Genomic DNA, 13,343 nt, shown 5'->3' on the forward strand with positions numbered 1-13,343 from the left:
ATTTTTATTCTCATTTCTTTTCTGCTTTCTTGGGAATCTAGCGTCAGAGATGGTTAGTATTTCTGTGTTTATCACTTACCATATGCTATTGGTTTTGATATAATTTGTATTATGTACATATATATTTTTTCTCCAGCCTTTATTGTACCTAACAATGGTTACAAGATTGCTGTATTGTGTAAAAAAAACCCACAAAAGTGAACTGAAAGGGAAAAGCACAAAAATAGTATAGTATTTTATATATCAATGCATATCACAATAGGTGAATACCTTGCTTAAAATATTATTTTACAGTTATGTAAGAAAAGCTGCAAAGTATTTACTGGTTACTAATTTAAAAGCAATCATCGTATTAGTTTATATGGGTTACTGCACCAGACCAAATTATATGCCCTTTAATACACACAAGGGTGAATGAGTACAGTCATAACCACCCACCCCAATGAGGGCTAAGAGAGTTTTTTTTTTAATACATAATTTGATGCAATATTCTGAATTAAAAATGTTTGTCTGTTGCCTGCACTGACCTGTGTCTGACTTTGGAATAACACCTCTGCTTGACCCTAAGCTCGAGCCTCTGGTTTTCCCAGAATAAATCTGAAAATTTAGTTAAATTATTTAGAGAGAATAGTTATTGGGTGGCTGTCATTTGTGATGCTAGGAGAACACCTGTTTTTTTTTGTATATTCTATTTTTATGTAAAGAATTCTTCAGTCATAGAATAACAGGGTATAGATAAAGGTATCATCAATGAGATTATGTGACATCGGAAATATAGAGCATTTAGTACATAATGTAAGCATTTCAAAAATCATGCAACATACTTTAACATAGATAGTTGAATACCTGTTTTTTGAAAGGAATTCTATTATTTAAAAAAAATCTAAGCAGAGGAACTTTAGAGCAGCCTCTTTTTCTCTCCTGAAAACTTCCTTGACTACTTAGTGGTCAGACTGTTCATAAACTGACCAGTAGGTAGTGCTTTTGTTAGAAAATGTGTTCATATTAACAGTACATGTATCCCTTAATATCTTGGACTAAACACAAAATAAAAATGAATGTAAATTAAAAAAGTGCTTACAATAGCGTTTACTTAAAGGTGTACGTATCCTTTAAAGAAATTTATCAGCAAAGCATTGGCATCTTGACCTTCTGTCAAGACACAGTGCTACTACATCTGATTCATCTAGCAACACATCAGCTTAATAGCAAACTTTTGGGCAGATGGCATCATGTTGTAATAAATCCACATACAATTCCATTTTCAAACCATTGCTATTTCCTATGATCTGCAAGAAAAACAAATATTTGTCAGGATGAACCCTGATGTTGCCTTGTAAGTCATCCATCACAAGCTAAGATCTCTCATGCAAGTATAGAATGAGGTGACACTGCAGATCAGCCATAAATAGTAATTCTAGCGTTGTAATTACTCTGTACATACCTGTAATCAATTACAATAATGACATGGTTTTCTCTTCATAAAGCCATTCTGATTACAGCTTAAATGTCATAATATTGATTGAACAAAACATTTTGATTGTGATACTTTCAAATAACTTGCCCACCACAGATGTCGAGCTTTATGAGCCTCTGATTGACAAGTGGAGAATGTAATCCCTTTTTAAATATTGGAATTATATGATCTTTACCGTGATGCATCGGTACCATAGCAGATGAAAGGGAGTCAATAAAAAGTGACCTGGCCTGGCTGTAGTAAAGCTAAGTTCTCTACTCAAGTACCGTATGTATTATATCAGGCCCTGCCTCCTTTTTAATGTTGCTTATACTATACAGTTAAGTACAGTACCATATCCTGTGGCAGCCACTGACAGCTTGTTTGAGCAAAGTCATGTCTTGCTTTATAAAACTGATCCAGTAAGTCTACAAGCTTTGCTCATGATGTGACAGTGTTGGAGTTAAATAAACAGTAAACCATGTTAAAAATAAAATAAAACAATGTATACAGATAAAAATATGACATTGTTTGCATTCACCTATATCAATAAACTGTATCAATATAGTTTAGACATTAAAGGGGAAATTTTGTTTTCTTCAGTCTTGGAATTACACAATCACAGCAAGCAGGCAGCAGCCATGTTGCGGACACTGTTATTAAGATAAAATGTGTATCACCCCAAAATATTGTGTATACAATAGAATGGGGAACCTAATGTCCATGTACAGTGCCCTAGATAATTATAGAGCCTGGGGAGGGAAGGGGCAATGTGGGAAGTGCAGTGACCTGTAGGAAGTGCTGAATGGAAATATGACTATGAAGATTTTCATTCATCCAGGTCACAATATATCTAGTATAGGTAAATCTAAAAACAGTTTCTCCCATTGTAGATAACTTATACATGGATGAGGTGGAAAGGAGGGCCTTACTTACATTCCAGGGAACTACAACGAGTCACTGGTTCAGGTATGTGGATGACACTTGGGTTAAAATCAGATCCAATTAAGAACACATTAACTCAGTGGACAATAACATCAAGTTCACAAGGGAAGATGTCCACGAGATCAAACTTGCCTTTTTGGACTGTTTGATATGCATCCAAGAGGGGGGTAACTTGAAGAGGGAAGTATACAGGAAACTGACTCATACGGATCAATATCTGTTTGATTCCCACCATCAGCTGGAACACAAACTGGGTGTCATTAGAACTCTGCACCACAGGGTGGAATGTGTGTCAACTGAGACAAAGAGCAAAAACATCTCAGAGGAACTTTGAAAGTGTGTGGCTACCCAGACTGGGCCTTTGTCAAAACAGCAGCAAACAAGCCCAACAGGAACATCAATAGAAATAACCACCCAGAGACACATAGTAGGCGAAACATAGTCATCCCATATGTAGCTGGAGGATTTTCAACAAACACCACATCCCTGTGTTTTTCAAACCTAGCAACACACCGAGACAAAAACTTACACCCAAAGGACACAACACCAAAAGAAAAACAAAGCAATGTGGTATACGGAGTCCAGTGTAGCGAGGAGTGCACAGATCTATACATTGGGGAGACAAAACAACTGCTCACCAAGCGAATGGCTCAGCACAGGAGGGTGAACTCTACAGGGCAAAACTCGGCTGTCTTTCTACACCTAAAAGACAAGGGGCACTCCTTTGAAGATAGCAAGGTCCAAATCTTGGATAAAGAAGACCGCTTGAAAGAGGCGATTCATGTCAAGGTGGAGAAACGATCTCTGAACAGTGGCGGGGGCCTTCAACACCACCTGTCTGCTACATACAATGCTGTTCTAACATCTGTACCCCGGCGGTTTCAGAACACTTCACACATCCATTCATGGAAACTCTCACAAGTAACACCTCTTTCTAAGAGTTGCATGAGACATTGGATAATCCTATCACAGTAACTACACAGAATCAACACCTCTGTGAATTTCAGATGTCACCTCTTTGAAGAGTTACAATGTGCCATTGTGATTGGATTAGTGGAAGAGTTTATATGCCGAGAATTTCCACACCAGTCAGTTGAACTGAAGAAGCTGCTCAGATGAGTAGTATCTTCAATGATTACTCAGCAAGTCCAGTTGTTTTTTTAGATTTACCTATACTAGATATGCTGAATGGAAAGTGAAAGTAATTGAATGTCCCGCCTCTATGCCTCAGGCATAGAGGCGGGGCAGATAATATTCAATTGACAGCTCAGATATTTAAACACCATTATAAAAGGTATGGATGTTTGAATGAAAAAAAAAATTGTGTTTATTGTTCAATTTGCTATGGACTTTCATTATGCAGCTTTTTATGTCTAGGTGACAGATCCATTTTAAGACATTTTGTACATGAATCTATGAAAAAAAACTCCTCTCCATATTGCAATATATTCAAGCTGGCTAACTATGTCACTGATCTGGCCAGTCCAAGTCCATTTTCATATAAATTAAGAATTCTATTATTTTTTAAGGCAGTGTAACGTAAGGTATCCCAGACCCAGAGCAAACTCCAAGGTTCCAGTCACGGCCTACTCTTCTGCAGCCGCCTTTGGCTTTGGGTGAACCCCTTCGCTATTCAGATGCTGCCAGGTCTTATTGTGGGAGAACCAGAGAGAGAGTTCTGGGTAAGCATGGGAACCAAATGTAAGTGAATAGGATGTGGAAGCAGTCAGTGAGGCATGACCAGGCAGGGTCAATACCAGACAGGCAACGCGGTACCAAACGGATTTCAGAAGCAAGGTCGGGTCACAGCCAAGGTCATGCACAGAGAATTAGAATTGTACCAATCGGAATCCGAAGAGTAGTCAAAACAGGCAGATGTCAGTTTCAAGCAGCAAGAAGGCAGAGTCAGGGACAGGCATGGGTCAAACCCAGTCCCCGCTGCCCCACTAAACCACCAGGTACCATTACAGGCAGTTTCTATAGAGACAGAGTTTAACCATGGAAAGCAAGTTTAACCTACAACTTTCTGTTGAAGGTTAAAAACTCCCAAATGCTTAAACTTTATACTGGACACCACAGGAAAAAAAAACTGGTGAATTTGGAATTATGGGATCTACAACAAAGAGCTGGCCAGTGCTACTGTATAAATTATAGCAAAAATGGAAAGTTGTTCTCACCACTAAATACTTTTTAATTATTAAGCAGGGGTGCAGTGACCACAAAATTCATACAAAAATCCTCTACACTCGATCCTATCAATATATGTAGGACATTAACATTTTTGTGCATAAAGCTATTAAAAAATGCAATATATTCCAGCTGGACAACTAATCTGGCCAGGTTTATATATAAATAAATTTATATATATAATTACTCAAAATATGAAACTTGAAAGAAGAAACCAACTATTACCTATCTTTGAAATAAAAATGTGCAGTGATTTCAATTTTCTTACCACAAGTTTAGTCTGTATTAATTTGAAATGTTGGAATACAGACCAAGCCACAATAAATGTTTTCTCTAAAGACAATCCAAATACATATCATTTATTTTTTACACTTGCTTAACATATTTATGTTACCAGTGGATTAAGGTTGGACACAAGGATTGCCTCTGTGGAAAAGCTTCTTTGAACTTACTAGGTTGAGAGGAGTTGCTGAGTATTTATTTATTGCTTAATATATTTAAATCTGTACTCCATAATAATCATGGGATTACTGTGTATCTTCTAGCAGCTAGCAAACTGGAACCTCTGTTAATAATAATCATGGGATTATATCTGCTAGCAGCTAGCAAACCCGAACCTCTGTTAACTACGTGGGAAAATTGACATAATTCAATCCCTGCTAACAACTGTTATTTTAGGGCAGCTAAAAATCATTTCAGTAAAATAAAAGTATGCACACGCAGTTGCAGCCAGTTGATAGATCTGGATTGCTTTAGGGGAGCAGGTGGAGATTAAAAACCCCTTTACAGTTAGCCATTATTCCTGTAAAAAAATTACTTAACATACGGCACTGAGATTTTACAGTCTTCGATTTAGCCATAGGACAACCAATTTCAGCACATTTCTTTTTTCAAAGCAGACACATTAATTATGCAGAAAACATTGCACCGTGTCAGATAAGGCTTAAAGGGGTGGTTCACCTTCATGTTAACTTTTAGTATGATATAGAATGGCCAATTCTAGGAAACTTTTCAATTGGTCTTAATTTTTTCTTTTTTTTTTTATAGTTTATTAATTATTTCCCACCTTCTTTTGATTCTTTCCAGCTTTCAAATTGGGGTCACTGTCCCCCATCTTAAAAACAAATGCTCTGTAAGGCTACAAATTTATTGTTATTGCTACTTTTTATTACTTATCTTTCTATTCAGGCCTCTCCTATTCATATTCCTGTCTGTTATTCAAATAAATGCATGGTTGCTAGGGGAATTTTGATCCTAGCAACCAAATAGCTGAAATTGCAAACTGGGGAGCTGCTGAATAAAAAGCTAAATAACTCAAAAACCACAAATAATAAAAAATTAATACCAATTGCGAAATTGTTCTAGAATATCACTCTTTACTTCATACTAAAAGTTAATTTCAAGGTGAACAATCCCTTTAATAGATGATCTAAAGTGAAACGAAGACTACAATAAAACGCTGAAGGAAATAAATGGGAAGAGCAAAAGACAGGGAGAATTGTAAATAAAGAGTATTGTACTTCAAGATTATGCATATAGCAGTAAGTAGTAAACAAGTAGTATGCAGTAAGTAGCAGTAATTACAGTTAGTAGTAAACAGTACAGTAGGTATAGCAGTAAGCACATATAGCAGTAAGCAGATATTCTATACTATACAAATATACTATTTTTAGTAAAGCTTTTTCACAGCTTGCATGTTACAGTAAAGCTGGATTCGTACGATTTTTCGTCCGGTGGAGATCAGTCATTTGGTCGATCAGACAGGTTAGAAAATCGGCTGCCGATAATATCTCTGCGTGTATTGCCGATCGTATGATTTTCAGAGGGAGACTGTCACTAGCTTTGTCTATCGTATGATTGCTGTCAGGAGCAGAACATCAGCTGATCTGTTCTTTAACTACTTTATTTGGTCGGAATGGTAAGACTTTGATCTAAATGGTTAGTGGCAGGTCGGGAGATGGGAAAGTCCGATTGTACATTGATTCGTATGATCGGATCTTTGCGTCGGTGGCCATCTTAAAACTTTTAGATATTATCAGAAATGAGTATACAAAATGTACACAAATTTTTGCCTTAGCAACACACTGACATTATAGCATTGAAATTTTTTATTCTACATAAATGAAACAGAGTTCTCTCTTCAGTTTGGTGGAACTACTATGGGAGTAGTGGAGCATCAGGTAGTGATATACTGGTAGGAAATCCGATTTCATTTAATCTGCAGAAATACTGTTCTTGCTACCCCAAGAAAATCCCAATAAGTTTTTTCTTCAAACAAGGCACTACAAAGTTTTATTAATACATTTTTCATTATAAAGTCTTCTCTATCCAGCAGTTCCTAATATATGTACACAAAATATCTTTCTCTTTTTACCAGTCACTTGTGCACTGAATAAATTGGACACTGGAAAAATAGAGATCCAATATAAACTTCTAATTTTAAAACTATTTTATAAGTTTATATATGAACACAATCAATAGGTCCTAGTTATGCTGTGTGGTGGGGAGGGCGGACCTGTAGGTGGGGCTTGCGGTGGGCGTAGCCCAGGGGACCCAGGAAATTTTGTCATATGGGGCCCTGCGATTTCTGATGGCGGTCCTGCCTACCTGATAAACAAATGCTGCTGGCGGGAGGCAAGCACAACAGACTGGTTTTGATTTCGGGATATTATTTTGTTTTTTAAAAGGCTGAAGTGAGGCTTAAGATTTTATTGGTAATAAAGCCTAGGTAATTTTTTTTGTAAAATATGATTTATTTCTTTGTAAAAAATGTTGAGAAATTTGATTGACTAATAAAATATAAAATTGCTTTAATGCTAAAAAATTAAGGAAGTCTGAGATACTGCTTGAGGCAATCAATGCTTCTATTGAGTGTGGGTATACTGCTGTAGGGGCATCTACAATATAATGTCTATTCTATAATGTCTATTCTCTCTCCTTGTGCTTGCTCTCTGTGTTCTTGTGAATTATGTTCCTGTTTTCATTAATATGCAAATTTATGTTGGTGTAAGTATCCTATACACTATTTTTCACAGCCTACAGTTGCACATTGAACTGTCTTGTACTTAAAGTAGCTAAAGCTCTGTTATTTACATCCATGGTAATTTGCACCAAATATGGAAGTTATAAAGTGAGGAGCTGATCTGGTCCCTATTTCTAATAGTGTTGTTAAATGGGCTGAGTTTGCACCAGTATTCTGATGGCTACCATGATTATTTGAACTGTTTTCATCCATGCAGAATTTTGCCAAAGGAAAAAGTTGACTACACTGGAGAAACGGGCAGGAATTTGGCAAATGAGGTCCGATGTTGTATACGCAAGGTTATAAACTTGGGCAAAAATAGCATGAGAAGTTTTGGAAATATTTGTGGAAAACAGACTGTGTGACTCTAATCACCAGATAGTGTCTACTAAAGTAAATAATGTAGTCTCTTGTATAAAATATGCTATTGACTTGAGGAATGAAAACAATTTTGGCTTTTTATAATTCCTAATAAAGCCTTACCTTGAGTATGCACTGAAGGACAAGAGGCTCTGTACTGTATATCCATGAATATATGCTTGTACATATTAATATGTGTATAAGAGAATGGCACACACAGGTTTTTTTAATACAAAAATATGAGGAGGTTTATTCAGGATTTTAGTCCCCACAAGGACCTTCTATAGGATGGCTGATCATTCAGAGGGACTGCACTTGATGAACTTTTCTTTTTCAAACTAAATTAACTAAATAACCACTAAACCTCCACTATGTAAGTAAATTGATTTGCTCTAACTTAATACATGAACCAGAGCTGAGTAGCAGTATTTGTGAGACACTGTAATTACCTCAGACAGGAATAAAACATTTTTTTGGAGTAATAGTACAATGATTTATTTGCAATCAAATAAATTAACATGTCATTGGTTTCTAACCCTTCAAATAAGACTACATATTGTTAAATAAACATTGGAATAATTAACAAAATGCCCTTCTATCTGTGCTGGAAGGATATAATTAAGTTTTGCAGTGGGCACAGGCCATTCTTAATAAGCTATTTGTGTATAAGATGTGATTGTCATTATTGAGTGCTCTGAAAAATCTGTAGCAAATATAATCATTTTAATTTTCTTAATCTTTTAGGAGGGGTTCAAAATGGGATTAACAGTAGAAGGAACACTTTTTTGTCTGGACTTTGCTGATCACAGAAGCTGATACCATCAAAACATCCAACCATCCTTTGTAATACTCCAATATTTAATTTGTTTACTTTTTTGTTTTATCTTCTGTATGAGCCAAAAATATTACATTCAATTAACACAATGATTCATTTCGGAACACAGAATAGAAAATACTTTTTAGAGAGCCAAATATTGTTTAGTGATGTACCTTTAGCCTATGTATTTCTAATTAAAATTGAAACCTCCACTCAATTCTTATGTTAGTTTTAGTGTTTTACATCAAAAATGCTACAAAAGAACTGCAGTTGTTGTAGTTTTTTTCTCTGAATTTAGTTTTTTCATTTGCAACCTAGTACTTGTATTCTTTTAACATTTTTAAACGAGATATCTACAGAGAATGCATATGTACTCATTTTATGGGACTGCATTTTAGGTAAAGGTGACATTTTAAAACAATGTAGAGCACTTTATGTTTTAAATGGTCACTATTTTTATAAAAACAATATCATTTTATTCCTTGATTTCAACATTCATTGTAGTAAGTGATGCCCTACATCACCTAGTAAGTAAAAAAGAAGAGGCTATAGCTTTAAAATGTCTAATTAAAATATATACAGTGATCATAGCAGAACAAACTCTGGACATTGAATTAAGTAAAGATTCCAAGTATTTGCCTTAAAGTTCAATCTAATGATCTCTACGAGTTAGATGTTTAGCCTTGACCCACAGGGATGTAGCGAACTGCCGATTTGGTGTTTGCGAACGCCGTTCGCGAACACCGGCAAAAAATGCGAACGTTCGCGGACAGTTCGCGAACTTCGAACACCCGCTAAAATCGTTCGAATCGAACGATCGAAGCCATTCGATCGAATGCTTTTCATTTGATCGAATGCTTACAATCGTTCGAACGAATGGAAATCGTTCGATTTTTAGCGGTCGAAGGAATTCGAATGGTCGAACGATCGAACGCGAACTCAAAATGCGAACGTTCCCAAACGTTCGCGAACATTCGGCGGACGCGAACGGTCGAAGTTCGCGCGAACTAGTTCGCAGCAGAACAGTTCGCTACATCCCTATTGACCCATCTGTCTAGTTCAACTTAATTGAGCTCAGTGGGGTTACGGTCATAAATTGTTTACATCTTCCTTCTTCTTCAAATAATTCTTCAAACAGAGCTTTGATGTATTCTTGTCATCATACCAGGCTGCCCATTAGGTCTCATAACAGAGGGTGTGGCATGACACTGTGAAAAATGTGGTAGTACCTTTTAATTCAGAATCCCAGTCACTCTATGGGACAGATTCACTAAAGGGCAAAGTGGCCTTCGCTAGTGACAATTCACCAGAAATCTCATCCGCGGGGACATCGTGAAACAGGCGTAGAGGACAATTCGCTAGTGAACGAGACCGTTGTTAGCGCTCATTTGCAGCCTATCGCGAATTTTCGCTGTGGCGAACAGTCGTTACTCCACAAATAAGATGCGAATTTTACTGAACATTACCTCTTTCGCCAGAGTTAACTTCGCCACCTCTGGCCAGCCAAACTGATAAAACAAAGCTACATCCTGCTCAATCTTATTTCAGTGACATCATATCCTGTATGCCGGAAATGCATTAAAGTTGTAAAAAACATTGATGACTTTTCTTTTTTAAAGCGGGATAACCTTAAAAAGTCTAAACTATTAAAAAAAGATTTATGTGTGAGGATTTTTTTAAAACTAATTTGTGGGGCATGCTACATTTGTTTCAGGGTGGGCTTAGGTCTCCTCTGTCTTTATTATGGCTCATTGGACATATGTTTGAAAAAGTGCCCACTTCAAGCATTTGCACCAACATTACTATTAAAGACGTCCATTTAGACGCCCTATTCAAATTAAACTAAGCGCAAGAGTGCTAGCAAAGTTTCACTAGGCAGAAATGAATGCTAGCAAAAATTCACTATGAAATGCTCGCCCAGCCGAAGTAATGCTAGTGAAAATTAGCCAGCTGCTGAGACTCCACTTTGCATATTAGTGAATTAGCGTTGTAAAAATGAATTTGCTCCTGGCAAAGTGGCGCGTAGTGTGGAGAAGCGGTTGCTGATGAAAATTTGCCCTTTAGTAACTTTGCCCCATGAATGTCCTTAACTTTAAAGTCAGAAAAAACTTTCAGTCCACAATACCCATCATGCAACAGCAATTTATTGTGTTTCTTAGCCCAAACAAATCTCTTAACCCTGTTTTGTTGCCTTAACAGAGGTTTATGAGATGCTACATGACCCTTAAGCTGGCCATAGACGCAAAGATCCGATCGTATGAATCGCGGATTCGTACGATTTTCGGACCATGTGTGGAGAGTTCCCGACATTTTTCGTCCGTCGGAGATCGGTCGTTTGGTCGATCGGACAGGTTAGAAAATTTCTGTCGGCTGCCGATAATATCTCTGCGTGTATTGCCGATCGTACGATTTTCAGTGGGAGACTGTCACTAGTGTTGTCAGACATAAGTATCGTACGATTGCTGTCAGGGGCAGAACATTGGGTGATCTGTTCTTATTTGATCGGAATGGTAAAGACTTTGATCTGAATGGTTAGTGGAGGGTCGGGAGATGGGAAAGTCCGATCGTACGTTGATTCGTACGATCGGATCTTTGCGTCTATGGCCAGCTTTAAGCTCTGCTTTCTGAAGACTCCTCTGTACTTTTTAAGTGAACACTTTCTTATCTTTGCCTTCATTAATCTGTGCCTTATTAGCTGGTTCAGTCAGTCTTCTGTTATGCAGCATAATGTCCATTATGTACTTGGAATCTGAACTTGTCCTTAATCTGCCAGATATTTTACAATGACAGTTCTTACCTCTTTCTTGATTCTGTTTGTTAGTGTAAGCCACATCAAAATGCATTGCATTCTAATTGGATCTAGATTGTGATCTAATTAGTGACAAGCATTTCTTAACATATACATATTCCTAAATTGCATTTTGAAATTGAAATGTTCATTTGGTTAAAATGTTGATATTAAACAAACAGAGTGTTAATCAAATGTGGAATTTGTGTCAGTGTTCCAAATTTTCAGTACAATAACCCAAACTGCAGTCTTAACTGTGCTTTTTATAAAATACCCTCCAATGGAGCAGAAAAAACTCTAGTCACGCAACCTTTGGTTCTTGTTGATGGACACCATTTCGCTCTGTCATGCTGGGCTAATGGGCAGAACAAAGTTATGTGAAATCTGTGTTCTCCAGCCAATGGATGCTTTGCACAAAGGGGGGAAATGGAACTTCTGCAATAGGGGCAGATTTGATCATTTTTGAGAATCCATATTTGCCACAATTCAGGAAAATCACAGTAAAAAAAAAAATATCAAATATATTTGCCTTTACGTTTCTTAATCTGAAATATTTTACTTATTGTATTAAAAATCTCAAAAACATGAATGGAATACTCTGCTACCAAAATACCTGCCGAGATACTGTGGAAGTAAGTAGCATTTAGGCAAGTTTATGTCAATTTATTTCCACCATATTTTTTAGGCTCATTGAAAATAAATGGAAAAACTGATTTTCATTTGTGATTTTTTTTTTTTGCCACAATATTACTCCATCTTGAAAAGTCAATATAGATTTTTTTTTTTTAACATGATCTTGAAAATGAATAAATCTGCCCCTAAGGGTTCCAGAACCCATTAAAAGCAATGGAGGAAGGAAAGGTTTTTTAAATGCAATGCTGGAATTCCTTAAACCATTTGTAAAAAGTACTAATTATGTCATTCCTATCTTTGACAGCAATGTGGCAGTATCCCTTTAACAAAAATCCCTAGTGTACTGGAAACATCTCCTATAGGGAAATTAGCAAGCATCGTAAACCCGTATTTATGTAAATGGGTAATTCACCATGGAAGAAAAGGGGAACAGTGTATATGTTTATGCAATATAGGTATATTCCTATCACTCCGAAGTTGCCAAGGTATGCCACTGCTTGATATATCTAGTCATTTACAGGAGTACTTATTATTTACATAATTATGGAACACAGTCAGATGTTTGCTAAGTCACTCTGTTATATAGTATTAATATAGGAATATTATTCAGATCTCCATGATCTACCTTTACATTCCAGAAGAAACAAACAAAACAAAATTGTGTTTTTTTTTACCAAAAATGTAATATCTTGCATGACTTGAAGCTAATGATACTTAAGATATATGAATCTTTACAAATACTTAATAGTGAATTTAGATCCAGAGAAGAAGCAAATCATAGGATCACCCCTCTACTAAAGTATCATACAATACATTTTTGACTGATCCCCATAAGGCTTAAAGATAACTTGTGTTGTATTTGGAATTACCTTAGCTCCACCCCGTAATAATTACACAAATACCATAACTTTTAAATAACCAAAATGCAGTCAATGTTTAGATTTTTTTTGCATGTCTGAATATATTATAACCTATTAGCATAATGTAAGCATAATGTCCGGAGCTCAATAAATGCATTTATAATAGCCTTGACTGCAAATGTATTACATTCTAATTAAATGTATTCAGTAAGGTACTGCTTATTAAATTTTGTTGATGATCAAGTAACTTGAAATTAGGGGGCCTATTTAAAGAA

General features: G+C 36.4%; 1 protein-coding gene across 3 annotated transcripts in view; it reads left to right on the top strand.

Moving 5' to 3' along the window:
- gulp1.S (GULP PTB domain containing engulfment adaptor 1 S homeolog) overlaps positions 1 to 9,594 on the top strand; it is a 119,013-nt gene extending 109,419 nt beyond the window's left edge. For 2 of the 3 annotated variants that reach the window (XM_018239030.2, XM_018239028.2), the window contains exon 11: positions 8,715 to 9,594. Coding sequence is in view for 2 of the 3 variants with exons in the window: in XM_018239028.2 (XP_018094517.1) it covers positions 8,715 to 8,786 (72 nt within the window). In the remaining variant the exon portion in view is untranslated. Of the gene's footprint in view, positions 1 to 41; positions 53 to 8,714 lie in introns of all 3 variants that reach the window. The other variant, XM_018239029.2, reaches the window with a different exon arrangement.
- Positions 9,595 to 13,343: the final 3,749 nt, after the last annotated feature.

This window comes from Xenopus laevis, chromosome 9_10S (genome assembly GCF_017654675.1).
Source record: "Xenopus laevis strain J_2021 chromosome 9_10S, Xenopus_laevis_v10.1, whole genome shotgun sequence".
Lineage (NCBI taxonomy): Eukaryota > Metazoa > Chordata > Amphibia > Anura > Pipidae > Xenopus > Xenopus laevis.